The following is a 24386-nucleotide window of genomic DNA, read 5'->3' as shown; positions in this document are numbered from 1 at the left end:
CTTCATTAGGGTGGTGCGCGAAGCGACGCAAGCCAACCATTTGCGCCGCCAAGGCGGGAGAAAAGTATATAGATCAAGTGAAAGAGGCGGGTGAAAGAGCACGAGTGATATCGTGAAGATCAAGAACAGATCCGACGGTGTCGACCTGTCTGAAGCGGGGTGATCTTAATCCTCGTTCGGAAAAGTGGTGCGAAAAACGTACTGAGCTCGTGGTAGAATTGTGAAGTGAAGTCCTTTGAAGCTGCAGCGCCGTGGCACGATATTTATATGTGTGTTTGAAACGTGTGGGAAAGTTAGTTAACACTAGTGCAAAATGCCTGCGACATCGTCTATCTACCGCAGGAAGTCACAGTACTACACCTGCCCCGAGAGTACTCTCTATGACAGTTCGGAGGATATCCGAGACGATTGGGACGGTGGTGGTGGTGGTGGTGGTGAAGATGGAAGCGTAGGAGAAGGTGACCGGGAGGAGGAAGAGAAGCGAGCGAGTTCTGATATCGCCGAAGGAGCAACAGTTGCCCGCATGGAGTTGCCATCCGTCACGAGTTCCCTTCAGCCATCGCTAGCGACGGTGACTTCCGACTTCCTGCGCGACTACACCACCGTGTTGGCCGGGAAGGCGGACTATCTGAAGGACGTACTCGAGCGGTACGACCCCACCGACACCTCGGGCAGGTCCCGGAGTGTCCGGAGTCACACGGGCCAATCCGGGTACCTCTCGCTGGAGTTGGCCTCACTCGCGACCGGTTTGGTCGAGCATATCGTCGCTCGGCGGGCGGAAGTGCTACAGAGGCGCGGCGAACACCAGGCCACCGACGGGCTCTGCTGTCCCATCTGCACCGGAGTTCTGCGCTATCCAGTGACGGCCACCTGCGGCCACACGTTCTGCCGCCAGTGTTGCTTCGGCCACAGCAAGTGCACGGTCTGCGGGCAACGGTTTCCCTCGGTGACGGCCACGCTAAGCTCGGCGGCCCAGGAGCAGCCGGGCCCGTTCCCGAGCACTTCCTCGTCCTCGTCGGCCACGGTTACGTCCGTGGCATCCTTGGCTGCGAGCGGTTCCGAGCTCGTCCAGCGATCATCGTCCGGTGGTCCGGGGTTCGAGCAGGACATCCTCATCCGGCGGCTCGTCGAACGCTGGTGGGGCCCGGAGTTGAAAGCCGCCGACCTGCAGGAGGAAGCCCAGCGTCACCTGGAGGCCAACTCGTACGACGAAGCTCTTCGGTGCTGCAATCAAAGTCTAGAGCACGGTAAGCACCCCACGCTGAACTACTTTTAATTACCATTTTAATGGAATTGAACCTTCTCACTTGCCTTGGTACACGAAAATCCAATACTCCTCGCCATGGTCATTACTGGTTTTGGCATTTTCCCCAAAGCAAATGTCACGTAGAACCAACGTTAAACAGCCCGGTTCGGCTTTCCCGTTGGGAAATCGCTTCGAACAAATATTCTTTTTAACCCCCAGTCCGAACTTCCATTTTGGCGACAAAAGGATACGGGACAGCTCGTTTGGAAAGCTGATTCGAAATTAGTTCGAAACTAGTTCGGTCACGAGCGAACCGGGAAAATTCCCTTGTAAATGGCACCCAGGGGAATAATCGTCTTTCGGTTGGAGGGGGAATATCATCAATCATGGAACCGGCAAAGGTCGTTAAAGACGAGTGGCATAAATGTTTGTGAAAAGAATGTTCAAATTCTTAATCACAATTTTCAAAAACCAATTTCAACGGAAACTCCCAATGTAGCGATGGTGAATATAAACCAACTTACAAGATTGATGAAAACATACCTTCAACGCGCAACACTTGACTGCGGAGGGCCACACAAAAAAATTCGCTTTACCTCGGAAAAGAACATGAAAGGAGCTGTCTACCGATTCAGTCTGCAGAGAAGGTAACTTTTCCTTCGTTCTAAAATATATGCAGCACTTACAAGGGACCCCACACCAACACACGGACACGTACCGGAACGCACGAACATCCGCCGGGGGGCCAACGAAAAGGTTCATTCTCGTACCAGTGCATCAGTCAAGCGATGGGAAAAGTTGGACTTGTCTTGCCCGCCGGAGACGCGTTCTGTGAGAATTTCCCTTTTGGCAAACATTTCCCTTTGAACATCTCGCACGATCGTACGATCTCGCCCCCCTTTTCCGGTGGATGGATAATTTATAGCACCGGCACAAAGCCGGCCAGATTCATAACGCTCCCAAAGAGAATTGGATATTTCACTGTGCGGAGTTTGGTTTGGGAAACAAGAACTGAACGAACGAGGGAATTGCTTTCACCTTTGTCTGCCAGCATGTCCAACGGGAGAGTCAAAACCATTGGTTTCATTTGCACAAGTTTTATGTGCCACCCCGAGGGGGATTTATGTGTCGGATATGTATTTTTTCGCGCACTTGTTGTACGGGATTCACAACTGTTCCCTAACTTGGCAGGTTTTTGATAAGCGCGAGCACGTGAACCGTAAACATCGGCTGTGTGTGCAAATTCAAACTCCGGGTTCCTACCTTCCACAGTGTTGCCCTCGGGAAACGGAGTAAATCCCGGTCGAGAAATATCAATTTAACGAGCACACATTTCTTTCATGATGTCGTCGGTTTTATATCCTTTTTCGCTAGCTGGTTTCGTGTTCGCATCGGTAGCCGGCGGGAAATTCGAAAACTAACTTTTCTTCTCCTGAAAAGAACTCGTTCACACCTCGAAGTCGAGGGAAGGTGGCTGGGAACTTGATTGGGATTTGAAAATCAATTTCACGGAAGGAGTTTTCTTTTGCACTTTACGAAGAATACGAGGCAGTACAATAGGTTTTTGTATCTTGCGGGGAAAAAAAGATTTCGATATTCTCTTCATTTTTTTCGTAACTTCACAAATTTTAAACCAAAAACATAAACAACATAAGGTGTCGTAAGTATGCATACAGGATACATTGTCCTCTATTTTAGTGAGTGTTATTAGAAAGAAGCTAATACACGGATCGAGCGTCGACCGTCTAACGAGAGTGATAAAACCCCCATCAAAAAAAAGGACACCCTCTAATCGGATTGTTCCTTGATCGAATGCCCTTAGGGTACGCAAAAAGCTTGGATAACACACCTGAAAACGTGCTACGTAAGTTCCCTTCAGCGCCAAGCCAGAACGAAAGAAAGGACACATAATCTCCCTTTATTCAATCATGCAATCCATCATTCAAGCCATCGAACTTTCTCTTCCGAAGGAAACGGGACTTTGAAAGCAAAGAAACTAAAACTCTCTCGATGAGTGAAATTGATGGTGTATAATGAATTCTTTACGCCCTTTTCAACCAACCACAGATTAACGAGACAAACTTAAACTGTGAACCTCATTATCGTGTCCTATAGTTGGTGTTTTACGAACAGGGTCCATCGATCCGATCCGGCTGCAGTTGGGAATTTCATGAACAGGAAAATCGCTTCATTTTCCGGCCATCACAGTTGTTCCTGCCCGCTACACATAAAACACTTTCCCCAGCGCCATCGAAGCACGTTTGCGGTCGGCACTTGCAAAACCACGATACTAGCAGGTTTATGCTCCGCTTCTTTTTCACTTTCTCAAGAACCGAAAATCCGGGGCCCGAAAAACTTTAATCCCTACCCCGCTGCTGGTGTGCGAGCAGATTCGTTCTCGAAACCCGGGAAAGCCGGCGACCCTCGGCAAACCGAGCACACGCTGCGAAAGGTGCCACGGTTGATAAAGTACGACCTTTCTTTGCTCTAAGCCCGGCACGTTTCGTCCTCACGACTTTGCTGAATTCTTTTCCAAAGTAGATGACTTTCCGGTGGGTGAAAACCAAAAACAAAAAAAAAAAAGGAAAAAATGGAAAGGGTATCGAACAAGATCCCTCTGCAATCCGTGAAAAGTCGGCATTAGTACGACGGATGCAAAGAAGTAAACCTATCGAGCTTTCCTGCCGGTTTTCCGGTGTAAGCTTTAGAGGCACCCATTCCGGCTTGCTTCCGGCTAGACGCGCTCAGCTTGAGTCTGCATCGGCTTTCGATTGTATGGCTTGAAATTGAAGCAGGAAATAATAAGAAAACATTCCAGGAAAATCCCCCCGAGGACCACCGTCGGACCAAAAAAAAAAGGAACACGTTCGTGCTGGGAAAGTTACGACGAAAGTAAAGTACGGAGAATGTAATAATAAACTGTTTAACTTTACGAGCGATTAAGAGTAAAAAGAATGCAATCGGAGAGGAAAACCACTTTCCCGGGCACGGAACGGAGAACGTAACCGTCATGGGAAAATCGTAGCGTTTGTGAATCTATTACAAAATTGAGATACCCTCGGGGAAGGTAGAAGATGTACGGTGCTTTTTCCGTTCTATTTTTCGTGTATTCTTCAGCAGAAGGAAGAACCATTCGATCCAAAAACTGTCGGATGCTGCGGGAAAACACAATTTAATTTTCACTTCAATTGCTTCTTCGCTTCCGGAAAATCCGTGCATGTAAGGGCGTTGTACGAGGACACAAAAATCGGCCCACAGTCTGAGGGTGGGATATAAAACATCCATTTCAGGCTAGCGTATCACTTGAAGAGAGACGATTTTGTAACAAAAAAGGCTTTATCGAGTGGTTTCGTTTTTCGTAGGAGTGTCATGAAAAAAAAGGGACACAAATGAAAACGTTGTCGTTCGAATTTCACTAGTCCCCTGTCCAAAGGGGAAACCAAACCACTCATTTTTCAACCTTCAAGCCTTGGTTTACCATTTCCCAAGCGCTCTTCAACACCGTTCGCTAAATTGAGACGATGTACTACAACCGATTAGCAAGCCGCAAAAACAGCCCAGAAAAAGCTCTTTAAAAGGGCCTTCTCCACCGACGGCTTCTCCCGGTGACCTGTTTACATTGCCTCATCAAACGCAAAGAAGCCATTTCGGAAAATGTTCCCGAGCGCTCTACCAGTCCAAAGAGAACGGTTCGACAGGTGATATAATTATACCCAAGTTCTGGGCTTTCCGTTTTCCTGCTGGAGATGTCGCAAGTGACGCAGTGGACCACACGATGGCTTCCGAGGATTGCACCCGACTCACAGGTCCGTTTTTCTTTCTTCCTAATTTGTTTGTTATGGACAGTGTCTAATTGAAAGGAAGGAAAAGACGTTGATTTATGTAAACACCAAAGGGAGGGATAATAATCCGGATGGTGACAATTTTTATGAAAATTAAACCGTAACCGTCTATAAATAGGTTCATGCGGTGGTTAACTTTGGTATGTTTTTAAAATGAAATGTAAATATTTCCAACATAATAACTTTTTTCCATTTTACCCTACTTTACAATTTCTTTTCAGTTACAAGTTGCAAGTTTGTTATCGCAATAAGATAAAATATTTCTCGTCAGATATTTTTGTAAATTAATTGCAATTTATTGTTGGATCCTCTCATTAACAACATGACTGTTAAAATCAATTACAAATCGAGACAAGTAAACAAACAGATATCCAATAATAAAGCATAAGCAGCAAATAAATCCAAACACTATCGATCCTCGGGTTGTTTGCTTTGAAGAAACACCGTTTTTTTCCCTATCTGCACTTGTGTGCACCCTTTAGAGTTCGGCAGAGATTAGCTAATACCCACTGCCCTAAAGGTGAAAGGGGTCGCAGAACCGGGTGGAGATTGGCACGGAATCATGTAACATTCGAATGCACCGAATGCGACCCAAACGGCCTAATCAGAGGCCAATCGTATCCAATACTCCACCGTAGGGTGTGGGTGGTTACGTCGAGAGCGAGTTCTTACGACCAGGTACCTAACTACCCTCCGAGTGCTGCAACCATCCGCAGCAACGTGCACCGAAAGCTCGTGGCCAATGCGGCGAGTTCGGTTTCGCAAAAGGTCGATCGATTTCGACGATCTAAAGCGAAGGGGGATGAAAGTAAGACAAAAAAAAATATAAGTACAATCTTTGTTACAATTATATTTTCTCCGACATTGAGAATCGCCGAAAGAAAACATGATTCAACGAAAGACTAATAAAAAAAAAATTAGGAACCTCATGTAAGAATGAAGTCGAATAACACACGCTACATAATTGGCGTAAAACTCCCCTCCCTAGCGCTCCATCCCACCGAACCCCACCATGTTGCATTAGGACTTCAACATATTCGCACACCTTTTCGACGAATTACGTTAGCTCACGTGAACCGGGCTCAATAATACGTAACGAAAAGCTGCCCAGTTGTATATGTGTATGTGTGCTTTTGATGCCACCCACAATCCGGTGCAGTGTAGACGATTGGGAAAAAGAAAAGCGGTAGAAAACGAGCATAACGATTGGCGGCGGCTCAACCTCCAACGAGCGTCTGTCTAACCTTTCTCCCTTTCGAAAAAAACGGAGTCGGTGACAAATAAGAAAAAAACCGTTCCATGCGATGCTGACGGTTGCAATCGGGTGGAAAAGTGGTTACATTGCAGTGATACTTCAGTTTTTCAGTGTTGCTTATGGAAAACGCGTGAACGAATTTTTTCGCTCATTTTCATTCCGCGGTATGGCGTTGGATGGAAAAGCGGGTGAAGTGCTGTAACGCGTACGAGTAGTTGAATAAGATCGTAATGAGGTGTTGAAGTGGCACTAGTATTCTCGAAAAAAGGTTAAATGGTTTTATCAACTGTTGAAATTAAAATAAAAACATTGAAGCATTCCACTTCTTTATACAATGTTGCTTCAAACCGTTATTTGCTTAAGATATAAATGTGCTCTGAATGTGTGTACTGTGTCACTTTTATTTTATTCTTCATAACAGAATCCTTCACTAAAGTGTACTTGTAATGTTACTTCGTACGATTCTCTATTCTTTTCCTACGTTGAACAACATTATGTAGCCAGCAAAAATATCCCATAACTCGGGCGACATTTGAATGAACTTCGCTTTTCCATTTTATCATTTCGTTGTGTAATCCTGTACGGCGTGCAGAATGTTTGCCAAATCGCCCGGTGAGCGGTAGGGTTTAACACCCACGTGCTCGTGGCAAAAAAGGCGAACAAACGACGGGAAAACTGTTTTCTCTCCCGCCAGGAATGGTCGTTACATGACAAATCTCGATCGCCCCCCCTCACGCCTGCCCTGAGCTCTGAACTCCAAACAATTGACGCGTAAAGCACGGCGATAAGAAGTTTTGCATACGCAACGCATTTGCATCGGCATAACCTCACGGCGGGAGAGAACAAAGCCCCCCGAACTTCCCCGCCCGTCTCGGTTTCCCCACACCGGTGGTCAGTTAGTTTTTCTTCTTCGAAAACGGGGGCGTGGGGGTCCAAGGTGCGGCGCCAAGTTATGCTTGCCCGTTTGCGATGGATAAATATTACGCCAGCGCACCGTCGACATTGTTTGTGCAATTTGTGCAGTTTTGTGCGAACGTTCGGTTACGCCCTCCCCCCCCCCCCAAAGCAAAAACATAAAACACACATTGGAAAGAGTCGTGTTGTTTTTTTTTTTGCCGAGAAAAAGTTTTCCATCACGAACCCGTGCGAGAACGTTCACGTTGCGTCGAATCTTTGGCTGCTGTTGACGGCGAGGGAAAAGCATACCGGGAAATTTACTCACAGCAAAGTAAGCATTCGTTGGGTTTGAAAGTTTTCCACCAACTTCGGGGCTGGAAATGTCACGCCGTGGTCGTCACTCCGGGGGTGGGTGGGTGTTTGGGGGGGGGGGGGGGGGGGGGGTGGTAAAAATATTTGCAAGTTTATTTTTGGCACATTGTGCGGCCGCCATTACTCCGGTCTTTTCCCCGGGCACGTGTCGTTTCAGTTAAAAGGTCAACCTAAATAATATCGCCCTGACGTCATGGGGGGAAAAGAATTGTTCCTTTTTTCGTAGACCAAAATTGTTCGCACGTGCGCGCTGTTATCTTAAGTACGTGGCGTAACGGTTAACCAAAGTGGAATGCTGTCTGGATCGGTTTCGGTTGTTTCCAGAACTGACGATCGATGGGGAGAAACACCTACGCATTTTGCTTGTCGAAAGCAAATCAAACAGCTACATAAGAAAATACATTTTATTATTAATTTGTTTAATAAAAGAGAGGTTCAGGTTCAAAAATTGTAACAAATCCCTTTTTATAGTAAAAACTACAACAGACTCAATTTTTCATTTACATCAATTAAATCGACGCATCTCGAGGGCTCAGCGTTGAAACAACATAATTTTAACGCATCAAACAGGCTCGTGCTCGCAACAAAGCTTATTTGCGTTACGTTACGGTGCGTTCAGGTTTGCGGTTAACCCTTCTCCCGCCCCATTGTTTGTTTTGGCGGCCAGTTCGACGGCTAGGAAGAGCCCCGAATATAAACAATTCGGTAGCATCCATCGAGCACTCCACCGACGCTGGCGACCCCAATTTAGCCCGCCATTACGCCAAAGGGTAACTCGTCGGTCGTTCCGTGCCCGAAATACACAATGTACTGCTGTCCGAATCGGTGGGTCGCTGCGGGGTCGGAGGTGAGGTGCGATAACACAGATGTGCCACGAGCATAAGGCGACCTGAGGAAAATGCAACCCCCGCCGGGGGAGGGGAGTGGGGATAATCATGGCCCGGCAAACGAGACTGCCGTTCCGTAACGCGATTGCGATCGGCGCGGGCTCGAGCAGTGATCCACATAACACACGCTCGATCCGGTGAGCCATTCTCACCGATGAGATGAAACGGCGTGGTGAGAGATGGCGGTTGCATTCGGCCGCCTGGGGGAGGGGGGACGGAGCAGACTCCTATTTCGAGTCCGAAACGGGCTCAAGGTTAGCAGACATTACCCAACGACCCAACTCTGCCTTGGGTCAACAAGCGGGAGAGAGAGAGTGGGAAAGCGAGAAGTCGAGCTTATGCTCGCCGTTCGATCCGCGATGCGCGGCTCCGCGTCACGATCATTACCTCACGCGGTGCAACGGCGGGTCGAGCGAAAGAGCACGAGCGAACGAGCGAACGAGAAGGTCAATCCGGTGACTCCAGCCGCCTTCTCCAAGCCGCGTTATACAATCGTGGAGAAGAAGGGAAAAAAAAAGTTCAACACAAACTTAAATAAACCAAACGAGACCACAAAGGCAACCGAAGGCGAGCAAAGCCACCGTGCGAGGAGGTCACCTCCCTCCCCGAGAAATCCAAACGACATCCCCCTCGGATCACCGCAAACCGCGAATGCGTTGCACCCACGAAAAACCAGCACGCTTGATCTTGCACAAACCATTCACATATAACGCCAAAGTCCGCGAGAGAGCGGGCGCGCGCGCGCGCCGTTTCATTACGCAGCGTCCCCTCGTTATGACGACAAAATGCGCGAGCTCGTAACACTCACCCCCCTCTCGCGGGGCGGCGGCGACGTGGACACACCCGGCGCTACATTTATCTGGCGTTGGGTTATTCTTTCGGTCGGCATAAGGCGGTTTTTGAAGGTTCGAAACGATGTATTGACGCATTTTTGCACAATTGTTTCGATAGTGTTACAACACGGCTCATGCTTGCTGTAATACGCGTTACGGGCCGTTACATGATTTCGTTTCTTAATCCAAGGATGTGCTTTAGCATAGGTTCATCTTTCGCTTGTGCTAGAGCAGGGGTCGGCAAAGACCGGGCGGCAAACTGATTTTTTGAAGATTCAAATTGTTGAGGTGTTCCTGTTATACGTTGGAAAAAAAAAATCAAAATTTAACGAAAATAAGTAAAAAAATGTTTTAAAAAGTTTAACGATAAAGTTTCAAATATTTTATCATTTACCACTTTTAATGGAAGTTAACAATTTTAAATGTTGACACTTCATTAATAAGGGCACTACTTTGAAAACATTAAAGTATCCGACCCGCACGCTCGGTTTCTTTTCAATGATCTGGAACTTTTTAGGAAATGTATACCGATCCCTGAGGGAATTTTGTTTTTCGAATTCTTGTACTGATAAAATTTGGCTCATCATATGTTTTATCGTCATTCAACCTTATTTACTTATAAATTATAAATGGCCCAAGCAAGTCTTCATTAATAATTTAAAGAACATCAATGATTGCAACAATCATTGGACAATATTAAAAATGACAAAGCGTTCAATGACATTTTCATCGGCCTTTTAGTAATATTATGACACACTTAACAACGTTTGACAGCAGCCCAATTGCGAAAAAACAGGCCACCGTTCCCCAAGGCGCAACGTCGGGCACGTCTTGGCAAACAAAAAGGAAAACCTGTGGGTGTGTGTATGTGCGTATGCTGTTGCAGCAACTCCCCTTGAGCGGTGATGCAAACCCGGCCTGCATTGGACACTTGACGTAATATTCCAGACCGATGATGCTGTGTGCGCCCTGGTGCCTCCCCGCTCCACCCACCACCAGCACCACCCCAGCAGTGCCACTGACCGCTCGCGCGATTGTTTGATGCCGAAACGTGCATGCGTGCGTATCTGTGTCACACACACGTAATGGTGCGAAACGAAAACCTATATAAACGTGTGTCCTCCTCCATTCGCCACCCGGCTGGAGCTGGCAGAGGTAGCGGAAAGCGAAAGAACCTACATACATTACGGCCAAACACACCAGACGACGACGACGGACGACTTTCGTCCCCTTGAAGGCGATGATGCCAAATCGGGGTGCCGGCCGAAATAGGGTCACCGCTCTCGCGAGCGCTCGGGGTCGGGAGGAGTTGCAACCGCAACGGCAAAGAGTCGACGCAACGGTCACCTGAGGTGGGGGGGGAGGTGTGATTGCAGCAGCATGACTGGCTGGCGCAAGCCTGCACGACGCCGGTCCTGGGCTCGAGTTCTTGCGACAGATTTTGGAAAGGGTTAAGCAACTCACCTTTGCCGTTGCATAAGAGCTATCCTTCGCCGTAGCTCAAATTGTTTCAATTTGACAAAACTGTAGAACAAACCGATCTACGTTTGATAAGGAAACTGCAAATTGAAATTAAATGGTAATCAAATAATGGCAAAATAAAATATTACGCTCGTACTCCCAATGCCATCGTTAGCAAGTAAATCAAGCGAAAGTAAAAAGTCGTTGCACTCGGCTGATTACCGCCACAGATAGAGTTGTCCCTTGCTCAGCAACGACTCCGAGAAGGGTGGGAGGGAAAGAAAGGAAAACGTCGCCCACCAGGAACCGGTTGCATGCCGCCCTATTGCACACGACCCAGAGACGGCGGGCTGGCGTTCGGTGTTCTGCAGATCGGGCTGTCCCTTCGCAACACGGTACGCTTTTACACGTTCGTCAGCGTTCTCGGCGTGAGTCACGGTGACTGGGAGGAGGGAAGGGGGAGGGGGAGGGGGGCAAGTGCGCCAGTCACGAGCCACCCTTGCCCAAAGCCCGAACCGGCTCGAATGTGAGCCAAAACCGAACCGGGCGGGTGCCGAAAAGTAGGTGAGCTCGAACAGGTTCGTTTGGCAATCGGTACACCACCAAGCCACGAACCCGCCGGGGGTTGGGCTCGCGTTTTTCCGTTTGCCTTCTCCGTCGCGGGTCCGTCGGGAATATTGCAAAATCTTTTCGCCATCTTCTCGGGCCGCGGGGCCCTCGAAGAAGGGGACCGATATTCCACCGCGCCATGTCGCATGAAGGATTTGTTCATCGTTGCGTCGATTGGACTGAGCGATTGGGCAATAATCGAAAGGGTTCGACTTATGTTTCTACCTGTAAGGACGCATTCCAATCAAAGAAACATTAAAACATGTGTTAAGAATTTAACTTGTTTTCAATTCGGATAAAACATATACTTTCTGCGGGAAGAAACGCAATTAAAGGACATCCTAAGAAGTATTGAAATACATTGACTAAATAATTAGCTCAAATGTTAATTGTAATTTAATTAATTTAATTTCATTAGTTAACTATAACTCCACTACAATCGTATTATACAATATTTGCGTGACTAGTCATCCCAGTTACTCTAGGTAATTAAGTCCCTAGAAGTGAATATAATTCGCATAGTGATCAAAAGAAAAATATTTGATTTCCTTTTTTTCAATCGAAAAGACATGTTGTCTGTGTTTGAAATTTTATAGCTACGGTAATTTTAGTCACAGAATTTAGTAAAATAAAAATCATCTAAAGCTATATTTATATCATGCTTTAATAATGTTATATCAAGCATTTTCTTTACTTCACACAATGAATTATAATGTGTATTAGTTTTAGGTTCCAGTATGCCTGTTTGATGGAATTGTAGACGTTTCGGTCATGGACTATAGTATATCGTCTTAAAGCCCAATTTTATAAGAACCTTGAAGTAACTTAAAAGTCTTCGTTCTTTTCTTATTACAAAACTTCTCTATGCAAATGTCAAACTCCTAGGAACGCAAGACACCGGTCGCCATTTCGCAAAAACCCAGCCGAAGAACGGTGTCTTCAGCAGGGGTCAAAGTGAAGCAAGTTGCAGTGCCTTATTGTGCACCGCGAGCAGGAAAGCCGAGACACATCATCGCTCGTTGGGCAATGATTGCTCCATCGCGGGAGCAGTTCTCTGGCTCACCTCACCCATCCCAGGCTCGGCTCACCCTTCCTCCCGGCTACTCACTTATCGTATCCTATGCGCCATCGGGCGTATCGTGCATAATTGCAAAACGTAACGTTCGGCCACCCGCTGGCTTGGCGGAGTACGAACGCGTGTTCTCAAGCAGGGTGAACCTTTCGGTCCTGCCCAGCTTGCCTCCCACAGGGCACTCACGGTGGGCCCGCTTGGTTGGGGGTGATTACTTAATTCAATAAATCTCGCTCCATCTGTGCATCTGCCATTTGCAGAGTGATGTTGCGCCGGCGACAAACACGAAGACTGGCTTCTCTCTGATTTTTTATTGTTGATCATTGATTACTCTTCAAGCTGGACTGCTCCCCCCTCTTTAAAAGGGCTCCAACAGGGGGACTGAAATTGTCCAAATGTGGGTCGTCCCGGGCACCGATGGGCCCCGGTTTTCCGTTAAGGTCAAGAGAAGATGCTGCCATCACGCGAACCCTTGGTTTTTTTTTGGGTTTTTAGGTAGCGCAACGGATTGAGTAATTGCTCCACACCGCACGGCCACGCTTGTATGCGTGTGCGCGTGACATTACTTCGGCATTACTTAACCTTTTTTTTGTGTACCTTTTCCCGCACCCCCATTCTCACCCCGTTTTGCCACGATTCTGCTGATCCGTCGGGTGCAAAAATAAAATAAAATGACCACGACCATTTAATGGACTCCAGTCCACGACGGACTGACCGAGCATGTGGTGGCAACGTAACGCGTGCGCAATGTAGAACGTAGCAGTTTGTTTGAATTGCCGTAACCGTTACGTAACGAAGTGGGTCCGATAGGGTTGAAGTGTGTTTTAAGGCCAGCAGCGTGCTCGATTCTTTTGTGTGGGGGAAAAAACGTTTCATGATTTCATACGCTGCACATTGTGGTAATTATTTTTAGATAACTTTTTGTTGAAAAATGTGCACCATTCTGTGGGGATATTAAAATGGACAAATTGAAACGTAAACAAGCTTAGCTCATAATAAAATAAACTTTTGAAGGGACATAAAACTCTTTCTTCACTTTGATATAGGATTTAAAAACGCCTATTTCAAACGTATTGACATCTTTCCAATGAAAGGAATTCTTAGCGAAGATTTTGCAGCTCTTAGAAAGAGCTTTGCATTGCTCGACATCGATGTCCCACCGGGCTGCGGACCGTGTTGTCATTGATTTTGCTCACAAATTCTACAGCTCGCCCGACTTGACCGTATCGTCGTCCAGGACATCCAAACGACGATGACAGCAGGCAGAGTGCAATGAAGGGGAACATGAAAATTCCCCGATCTCCCATTCGATTCGTTGACAGCTCGATCTGGCCCGTCGCATGCATGTGCAGGATTTTTCCTATTCTCTTCATTTTCCTTCGGGCTCCATCGAAAAGAACAGATAAACAGAAGCAATTTTTTCGCACTTAGCACCACAGGTTCCCTATTGAGTTGTACTTCCATCGGTATCTGTGCAGCCCGGAGAGCCAATCAAATGGTGTTTTCCCCGAGCATCGACAGTTGCCTTTGCATGGCGATGTGTGCCGCTTTCTGTTCATCGTTCCGCTTTTCTTCCCTTTCAACGGCATTCAGGGGACAGGGGGGAAATATTTTTCATCGCATTTCCCGGAACATTTGCATCCCGCTGGAAACAACCGTGCCGTGCATGTTCGTTGACATTTTTTCGACAGACGAAAGTTCATGCTCATTTTTGTGCACGGGAAGCTGTGCACGAAAGTGTTGCAACGGCTTTGATTGCATTATCCACGGGGGAGAAGTGTTCGTGGAAACGGGCCCGCGCAGGGAAGAGATGAATTTTTGATGAAGCTTTCCCGGGATTGTTTGTTATTTTTCTCCCGTACTGTTCCTCCGTTCTGTTTGTCACTCGAAAAAGTCACTGGAACATGGGAGCAAATTTTCAAATCAGCAGCTGACAGGATTTTAATAATGCTCGTTTTTAGTGCTCCTGCAGACACATTTATGTTTGGCAGCAATTTCATTTCGATGCAGAGAAAATTGATGTACGTCGTTTCAATAGTGAGAGCTACGGGGAAATGGATAAAAAATTGACTTCTGTCAAATAATTTATCCCTTTTAAATAATAACAAACATAACCATAAAGAGATGAAATATTCGCAAAAATCCAACTTAGAGGATGGGGATGTTGAAAAACAAAATTAGATAAAATTTAGCCTTAAGAACTCTGGACTATCATTTTGTGGTTTTTTGGTACAGTAAATAGAAGATAGAAAAAGTTTCTTTCGGTCATTTTAGATTTAATTTAAATGTTCAAGTATTAAAATAAATTTATTTTAAATGTACAAACAAGTACCCATTCTACACTTTCCGATTATTTTTAATTTTTTTTATTAACATCATACATATCAAATTTGAAACAATTTTCAAAGATGTCCTTTTTACACTTTTCACTTGTTTTAAAAATAACCAGAACAGTCAAGTACATTTTTTATATACACCTAAGGCCGAGCAAGGATGATGTCGTGCCACATAAAAAAAAAAAAAGGCCGAGCAAGGAGCTTTACTCGAACGGAGTAATATATTACTTTCGTTTTTGCTCGTCCTGCAAACATCTTAAACTAGAGCAATGCTGCATATTGCGGGAGTTTTTCGTGCCCACATTTACTTCATCGTTCACCATTGCAACCACTGCATCGCTCTGTTGCACATCATCCATCAGCTGGTAAACATTTATAACAACATTATCGTCATCATCATTGTCGGGTTTTGCGGGCTATTTCTCTCTCCCGCCGGTTTGTTCCCTCACTTCATATCTGTTGCGGTTGTTAGCCTCGGTCTGTGCCTTTAGTTGTTTTTTTTCCCCACAGCAAAAACAATGTGTAACACAGATGTAACAATGCTACTGCTTCACGTTTTTCGCCACCGCACTGTGGGCTGTGGAGCGCCCGACGTAAAGACATTTATTCCCGTGCAGCTCGGTGCATCGATTGCGGAAGAGAGCGAGCATGTTGTAAACAGAATTATTTGTTATTAACACCTCCGACGCTCGGACAAGGTTCACTGGTAGGGAGGATGAAGCGAATGGCCAAGCATTCGATGCTTGTTTACATCTTTGTTCATTACTCACAGCTGAATACATCGATGGAATCGTGCTTTATTCTGGAATTATTGATGCCATCTATCGATTGTGGTTGCGATTTTTAAAGTTACAACAAAATGCCAGTACTTATGGAGGACATTTCCCTGCGATTATAGCATCAATTTCGAGGAAGTATGGAATGTGGAATGAATAATTAAACTAATGCATGTCTCCATGAGCAATCACGTTTTTCCTCCAACGTGCTTATTATTCCCACGATAACCTTTTATACCTACTGCCTGCTGGAAAGCGGTGTAAAAAGTGACCGATATACATCAATTTCATTTGACAGTGTGTGGTTATGTTTTATTAATTCATTATGTGTCAATTAGCATTCATGATGCATGGAGAGGTGTGCGCTTGATTATTATACTCCTGGTGAATTGCTAGGCAATCAGCTGTAATTTCCCATGTCTTTCCGTTAATTGAAGGAAATTGTCCAGCTGTTTCTTTGACTTTCATAGCTTAACGTACCTTCTGAATAATATATAATATTCTGAATGCTTCTAGAATTTCGGGATGAAGAAATCGTTCGTAGATGATATATGGGAGTACAATGAAGAAAATTTATTTATTAAAAATTCCTCAAATACAAAATCCATCTATAAAAATTGCACACCCAAATGGAAACACACTCAAGGTCACCCCACCCATTCTAAGACACGCACACACGCACATCGTTTATACCAAGTCATCCACCAAAATGTGATCGAGTGCGATAAAAGCATACTTTCAAGGTCGGACCCGTATTTGAACGCATGGTTGCGAGACAACCCACCTCCCTTCCCACTACTGTCTCTCGTTCCCCTTCCTCTTCAAGGGTCTACAAGACAATTTCATCCATTTGCTGTGTGTGTGTTTGGTTGACTTTTGCAAGAAAATTGTGGGCCATGTTTTTTTTGTTTCTTCTTTCGTTTGTCACCTCGCTCGATTCGGGTCATCTCGGTTTCTTCGTAGTTGCTTCTGCTCTGGGGGTGCTTATGTAACCATCCCATGCGAGACACCAAAAGGCTGGGGCCCCTTTACGAATAATAAGAATCCGACACTTGAGGCGGCGCATCGACCGTCCTCTTGAAGCTAGATGGTGATGGGAGGGTATTATTTTGAAAAGGTTAAAGTTGGTTGAAAGAAAGAAAGGAATAAACGTAGTGAGATAAAGCGAGATGCCAACGAGATTGTCCCCCCAGACGGCTTTACTGATTTAGCACAAGATACTACGGATGAAGAATTTTCCTTTCCTACCGTGATAAACGGATGACAATTCGTTGTATGTTGCACACTTTGAAATAAACAAAAAAAAAGTGTCCGTTTAGTAAGTTTTCAGTCGATTACATAACTAGATCAAATTTTTCCGCATCAAAAGGAAAACTACCGGACACCGATAGAACACGGCGCTCCTTCTTGGATGCAGCATGGTGCATGATCCATGATTCATGTCCTCAAGCGAACCGCCTGACTGTGAAACTGAAATGGATACAGACGCCGCTAGCGCTCCCGTTCCGATTCTTATCCCCAACCCTGCAGAAGGGGCACGTTTTCTCACATTCGTCATCACTTAGCGCAGCTTCTTCGGCTGCGAAACTGTCACACACGTCGACGTGCGATGACAGCTGTCAGTCAGAGATCAGAGCGGACGCACGTGAGACGGCGGATCCGGCCGCCAGGCAACGGACACCGCTTGGACACACTTTTCCTTTTTCTCGCCCGAGCGTGTCAGTAGAAACACCTGTCCGGGCTTAGGTTACCGACTGGCATGTAGGAAGCGGTGTGTGAAAAGTAGGTCCGTTTGACTTGGCGTCATTATTTCTTACCTTGTTTTCCTTACCACCCGACAGCTCGCGTATTGACTCGTGGCGTCAGAAGGAATAGTCTCGTTCGACTGTAAACTCGGGGGTTTTTGTTTCCCCTTCCCGGCTTTTTCCCGGCTGCTTCATTTTTGCGTTCAATCCGGATTGGCACCGGAGTGGAAGCGTGCCAGTTAACCGTGACCGACCTAATAATCAGCTAGTTCCTGTCAGCTGCAGATGGTCCGGTCGGAGTGTCGGGCGCGTCGAACCGGACGATCGGAAGTGGATGATTTCACACTAGACGCATTTAAATTTACCCCGGGAGCAATGAACTTGACTTCACCGCACGAAAGTCCCGCATTCCTCCACCTGGGAGCTCTTACCTCCAACATCCGTCACCCTTCCTAACGTTCACGTTGTACTAGGTGGTCTTTGTGTGAGCCTTGTGTTCATGCACGGTATTTTGCCACGAAGGGGTAAAACGGACACAAACACACCCCCTTAGCGATAACTGTGAGCGTCTTGGGAATTTTCTTCCGTTTTTCTTTCCCCTTCGCAACCCCCCCAACGGTCGGCCAACGGCGTGACAGATGAAGAGAAACGTGAACCACCACCTCACGGTGCCGGCTTGGCCACCAAGTAAACACGCGTGGCACGTTGCACGGAGCGAATGCTGAAGAAGGCCGCCAAATGTGAGAGACGATCCGTGGAGATGAGGGTTTTTCATTCGCGGTTACTAATTCGGTGACTTCTCACCCACAGCATCCGTGAGAAGTGAACCATCGCTCTGGTGAAGTGAGTGAATACTAAGACGAGAAAAGAGAAAGAGAGAGAAAGGGAGAGATACTCACGCGGGAGCGACTTTGGGGAGTAAATGCTGTCAGTGAGCTGTCGGTGGGGTTTCGTAAGATGGAGCTGCTATTTTATTTAACATTCTTAGAAGTTTCCTTCCCTTAGTCAAACCTATTTCGATATGCACAGTGACTATTTCAGCCACCTTCAAACTTGTCAAAATCTATTACGAGAATTTTTCCATTGGGTTCATAAGCGTTTATGTAACCGAATTGTGTAAGATTTATTGCGCTTCGATTTATATAACAGAACGAAGAACATTTGCATGATGGGACGATCTGTAGTACATTAAATTTCACCTTGCTTGGAAACTATCTCTGTTGATCAATGTTTTAGTTGCATAATTATTAGAAATAAAAAATACTCTAAATAAATTACAACGATTGCTCAAACGATATGCAAATTCAACGGCCATAGGAGTTACTCGGAGTTGTCAAGTTAGTGAGGATTCAATCATGCATCGCGTAAACAGCGCAGGCGACGAATGTAAATACAATTAGCGCTACATTTCACTAACAGACCATCGTTTCCATCAGGGTCCAGGGAGGACGGGATACAAAACCACAAACAATTTAATTGAATTTCAACGCAAATAGTTGGTTACTGGTCGCGTCCCTCAAGCGTAACGAGTAAACAACCATCATGTGTGTTAGCAAGTGGCACCGATGTTTAAATCAAACAATCGTCAGAAACGATTCAATAAACCAACATAGGGAAATTTGATTTCATACGAAAGACACGAAGATAAGCTTAAATGTCGAAGTATATACTGAAGTTTGCTTGAAAAATTATAGCAAGGGATAAAACCATGTTGCTTTATCACCATTAAATTAAATATGTTTACTCGTTTATGAAGGTTGCATGCCAACAACTATCACCCGGAGTTTGGGAGTCGTCTGTCCCATCCAGACATTCATCCCTTACGCGTAGATAGAATGGCTCTAATGACCTAGCAATATCCCCTACGATGACGGTCTTACGCTTGAGGACACGTGTCATAAACATTATGCTCCGGCATGAAGTCACAAAAAAGTAGTACGAGATAAACGAAACGTAGAATATGATACGATATCCCACGCCGGCATTCTTGGTTGTTGAGACCACTGGTCGCTCGAGATGGTCAAATAAAATCCCAAAAACAAAAACCAAGCAAAAAAACAAGGTCAATCTGAAGTATGATTTCACTCCGGCCGCCCCGATCGGTCCCAATGTTGCTAGGTCGCTGGTTGTTCACTTTCTCGTACGTACCATTAAGCGATAAAAATCCTCATGCCAATAAACCGGCACGATATCAGGAAAATGAAAATGTAAATTTCATTCCAACTACCACCACCTTCTTCGGTCGGCCGGCGGAAGAAAGCTAGACGGTCGGACGATTTAGACGGACGAAGCGTTTAGAAGTCGAGAGCTTATTCGACTTTCGCCGGAAAGACACGACAGGCGAATGCGAAGGATGTGTCGAACGAGGGCTCGTCGCTCGTACACAAAAATGCCGTTGATTGCAAGTGGCTCCCCGAATGGCCACAAACATTTCCACCAAAATGTTTTCCAGCCCACCGGTGGGTCTTGGTTGCCTTCGTTTTTTGCAGGTTAAAATCTTCTTGGCTTGGCTTTGAACTGGTCAAGAGCGAAATGTTTTTAATGCGTCTTTTGCGGCCCAAGACTTTGGGTTTGCAAATAGAACTGATTGTTATTTTAATTGGGACGTTTTCCTGCAACATTTCTTAAATTGGTTCGTTTCAAATTATTATTAACATTTTACGCAGGATTTTAAATAAAATATTTAAATTTGCTGATGCTAATCATGTTCTTTTTCATTCGTTTCTTTACAGGTGAGTTCGGGGTTCAAAATATTCAAAACGGTCGAGTGTGGCGTACACAATCGCAGTAATTATAATCGAATAACTTATTACGTAACGAAATATAAACTTTCACATAAAGTTCCCTTCGCTCAAGAAGGTTATTGCGTTGTCAGCTAGAACCGATGATGTGATGCACACGGTCGACGTTGCGTTCATGTTTCGCATAATTAAACAATTCCCTTCGTCTTAAAACGTCAGCCGTCCGGGCTTACAAGAAAGCACCGGGGTAGACCACTTCCGGCAACGAGTTTCGCTTCGGAACGGTTGACGAGAGCAGCTTCGAAAGCAAAACTACGTTAGCAACTCTTCCAAAAGTGTTTCCCCACGCCTTTCGAGGTAGAAATTGACAGCTACGCGTTCGTTCGGCAAACAGACACACGCCCCGAACATGGCATCCGGTCGGTTAGCACTTTCGCTACCCTTACGCCGCGAGCGCCATCAAATTAGATCAATTAATTCGGCGCACTTCCGGTGCGTTGGCTTTCGTCTAAATGAAGACGTTGAGTAAGGGTTGAAAACATGCGAAAAGGACGATTTTCGAAACCAAGCATTCACAAGAAATGATGAAATGTGGAGAAGATAATTTACAAAACGAAAAGTTTGATGGTTGTGCCGGAAGGTGTTCATTAAATTTTCATTTAAAGAAATTTGCCTTGATTCATCTGAAAGTTTCATCATCCCAACTGTTATCTTCCTTATTAAAATTTAAAAACTATTGCAAATATAAAAAGCACAAAAGAAAACGTGTAAGCAATCATTTCTAATTCGTTGATAAACCCACTTGAAAAAATATAAATATTCACAATAATATAAACAATCATTTTCCTTATATGCCCTTATCTCTTTTTCACTCCCTTTTCACTGAGTCAATTAACCTTCTCAATGGCACACTTTCATTACGGGTTGTTCCATTTTTAATATCAAACAGACACTTTTCACCGCAAAAGCTAGCGAGACACCCTGTTTTTAAACGACGACGCAGCACCAGTGTCTCTTCAACCGAAGCGTTGGTAACCTGCACTGGAAGTGTACGTTTTAAAATGGAGGGTTCACGCATTTATTGGATCGTTGGGCCGTTCCGGAAAAAAGATCCCTGTTTTTTTTTCGCTTTTATCGGATCGTTGAGTGCCTCGATGTGGAGCAATTGAAAGAAGGGGGAAATACATATTTCACACAGATGCTGCTGGGGCTGAACATGACCCGCTCTTGTCCGATGATAAATGGATACTTCAACCGCTGATGGTGGTTAATCGGGCTTCCGCACCATTCTGCTCAATGGGTGACCTTTTTGGCGATGTATGTTACGCAACATTTCCGTAAATCTATATTTAAACACAACACAATTGTAAGGTATGTCGTTTCATGAATCATGATTATGAGTATGTTAAACAAAAAGAAGATCATTCGATTTATGCAACACATTCTATATTTAATTTGTGATTAGAGTACCATGAAATTTGTCCTTATTTTAACTTGGCATTAAATACATGTTTGGTAAAAGATAAGCCATGGAAAACTCAAGCTTCCGGATCAAAAGAACGGGCACTGACGCTGACGACCCATAATCGAAATGGGTAAGGGGTTGATGCAACAGCTATTTGCATGACACTGCACCAAACCGTTTCCGGGGCTGTCGATGACGATGGCAGGGCTAAAAGACTGACCACCCACCGGTCCAATCGGGTTTCGTGTTCCTGAGGGTTCCAACAAGAGGCAGTAACTGAACCGTTCTAGAGGCAGCTCCATTAGCATCAGGTGACACGATGCCGTTGACACAGGCAATATTATTTTAACCTGCTCCTGCACCCACGATGTGAACGTCCGTGAAAGCCATTTACAAACACCGGAAGGCCCACCCTTCCGACCGCCCTCCCCTCCGGCCACTCCACGGTCAAAACCGACACGAGGCTTTTTCCAGGGTATCGATTTTCGTGCAGTGTAATTAAAACATCGTTCCATTTCGGTCCGTTCCAGTGCCGGTGCGGAAATTGTTTTACCTCTATTTATCATGCCCGAGCCTCCGAACGGCCGCCGGCCCCTCGGTCCGCCACCCTTCCTTGCTCATCAGAAAAGTGGTATGGACAGACGAGATCCTTTTGTCCGAATCTCTCGCCTTCCGTTGAGTGGCCCTCATGATTCGTTCAACTGCAACGCCTTCCATCGAAGCGGGCAGTAAAGCACAGGAAGGCATGCAATTGGCGAACTGCCCAGCCGGCCAATCCGCTCGGACCCCCGAAGTCAGCACTCCAAGGACACACACGCAAGCGAACACGTGCGGGGCATAAATGTGGTTCACGTTCTAGCTTTTTCTTTTTTTTAAACACCGCAAGCTAAAACGAAGAACAAGAGATGATGGAGGTTATGGCACCGGTCACGGTGGCCAGGGGTGTGAATGGAATACCATCAGCATTTCGGGGAAGAGCAACCATGCTGATGATGATGTTGTTGTTGCTCCCTGCAGCAGACGAAACCTCGATCGGGCATCGGAACGGAACCGGAACCGTCAAGTCGAATGAATTATGGCGTTATGCCTCTTGTGCTTTGGTTTACGTTCGGCCGCCTCGAACAATGTATGCAGGGTTTATTTATGATTTTTTCGAACCGACTACATCATCTTTGCACGCACACAGCATAATTGTTTTCATGCTAGAACGTACAGCAAGATGTGGGTCATTTTTTCTTCTTTTGTTGACATCGAATAAAACAATGAAAGCGACAAAATGTATAGTCTTTTAAAAAGTTTTTAAAATTCCAACAGTGATAAGAAGTAAAATAATAAGAAAATCAACCTATCTAACAAATACAAAAATAATAATAAGAAACAACCTAAATGCGGAAATGCTCAAACCAAAGTAATTAAACTCATGCAAAGGCATCTGAATTCAATTAGCGATCAAATCAACTGCGAAACCCAAATGGCGTGCGTTGTTCGTTGTGCATCGTTTGCACTCTAATAGTCGCAGGCAATAAATCATCTCGATAATAACGATGTAATGCCGTGTAAATAAATACCCCTGCATATGCAGCATCGGGCAAGATTTATGGGCCCTACCGTGTGCGTATGTGTGCAAATGGACTCCAACGGTGATGCCGTCGGTACACCTGGTGCGCCTGAAGGATTTGGCTCCGATTGGCGGAAACGATCGCAACAGGCGGAACGAAACGAATCGATTGTTTGCATCTGGTGTAAATGGGTGAATAATTATTCGCCCAGATCGGCCCGGTGCGCCATTGTGGTGCGAAATTCAATTACTGCGTTGATGGTTCTATTAACGGTGGTTGACAGTCAAGGGTGTGTGCGTGGTTTTCATGATCATAAAATTTTAATTGATTTTATTTAAACCTTTACATTCGTATTTAACAATTTGTCTTTTAAATCAAATCAACTTCAACTTCACTTCGAATGACTTGATGGATATAATTAGTAATAAGATTTTCCTTTTAAACTCTAAAATCATGTGCTACCGGGGGTTTTGTATCGATAATAAATCCTATCATCAGATATAATGACAATATTTAATCCGTTTTTGTGGAATCCAAAAATCGACAACCAATTTGAAATAATCACAAAAACTCCAGTGACAAAGAAAGCCACTCTTTTGACATGATAGGAAAAGCACTGATACACTCTTTCGTGTGTATCGTTTCAGCAGAGGGTTTATTTTTTCCCATTCCGTATGAAAACGAATTGCAGTGCGTTGCGTGTGTATAATTCCTGCATGATCCTGTCATGTCGTTGATGTGTCTCATTTCATCAGGAAAAAAGTGTCTGTTGCCTTGTTTTTACCCGTCGTTCGTTAAGCCCGGTTTTGCTACCAATTTCCCGCAACGAACAAAAAAATCACCCGGGGTTTTGCAACGCGCAAAATTGCATCGTGAAATAAAATAAATACTCAAACAGTGCCAGACGCGTCCTCCGGTTAGTGGTAGCATTTGTTTTCGATTTTTTATTTCTTCGTCTGCTATTCGGTTAGATGAAATGAGAACAAAAAGTTTCGAAAACCTTCCCCCCAGGGGAGTTTTCTGTACAGGAACGATGAATCACAGCGGAACGAGACCCGCTGGGCGTGAAATGAATTCAATTTCACGTTGAAAGCTCAACGCAAACTATGAACGGTGTGATCGTGCGGATCACTGTATCAGATGCGTTCGCAGCGCACCGAAAACGAGTCGAAACGGAACAAAACTGAAAATATCGCCAACGCAGCAGGAAGGAAGTGGGCAGCAAGGCAGTATGAAGCGCGAACCGGGCCTGTTTCAATTTATGAATATTTAATGACAACATCAGGCCAT

The 24386-nt window shown here is 45.3% G+C and overlaps 1 protein-coding gene across 1 annotated transcript in view; it reads left to right on the top strand.

The window, feature by feature from the left end:
• Positions 1 to 313: 313 nt before the first annotated feature.
• LOC131294412 (uncharacterized) overlaps positions 314 to 24386 on the top strand; it is a 37844-nt gene continuing 13771 nt past the window's right edge. Inside the window, exon 1 of the mRNA XM_058322460.1 lies at positions 314 to 1247. Within this exon, the coding sequence (XP_058178443.1) occupies positions 314 to 1247 (934 nt within the window). The remainder of the gene's footprint in view (positions 1248 to 24386) is intronic.

The sequence above is a fragment of the Anopheles ziemanni genome, chromosome 2, assembly GCF_943734765.1.
Source record: "Anopheles ziemanni chromosome 2, idAnoZiCoDA_A2_x.2, whole genome shotgun sequence".
NCBI classification, from domain to species: domain Eukaryota; kingdom Metazoa; phylum Arthropoda; class Insecta; order Diptera; family Culicidae; genus Anopheles; species Anopheles ziemanni.
The sequence above is the reverse complement of the archived record's forward strand: the minus strand, read 5'-3'. Positions and strand labels throughout refer to the sequence as shown.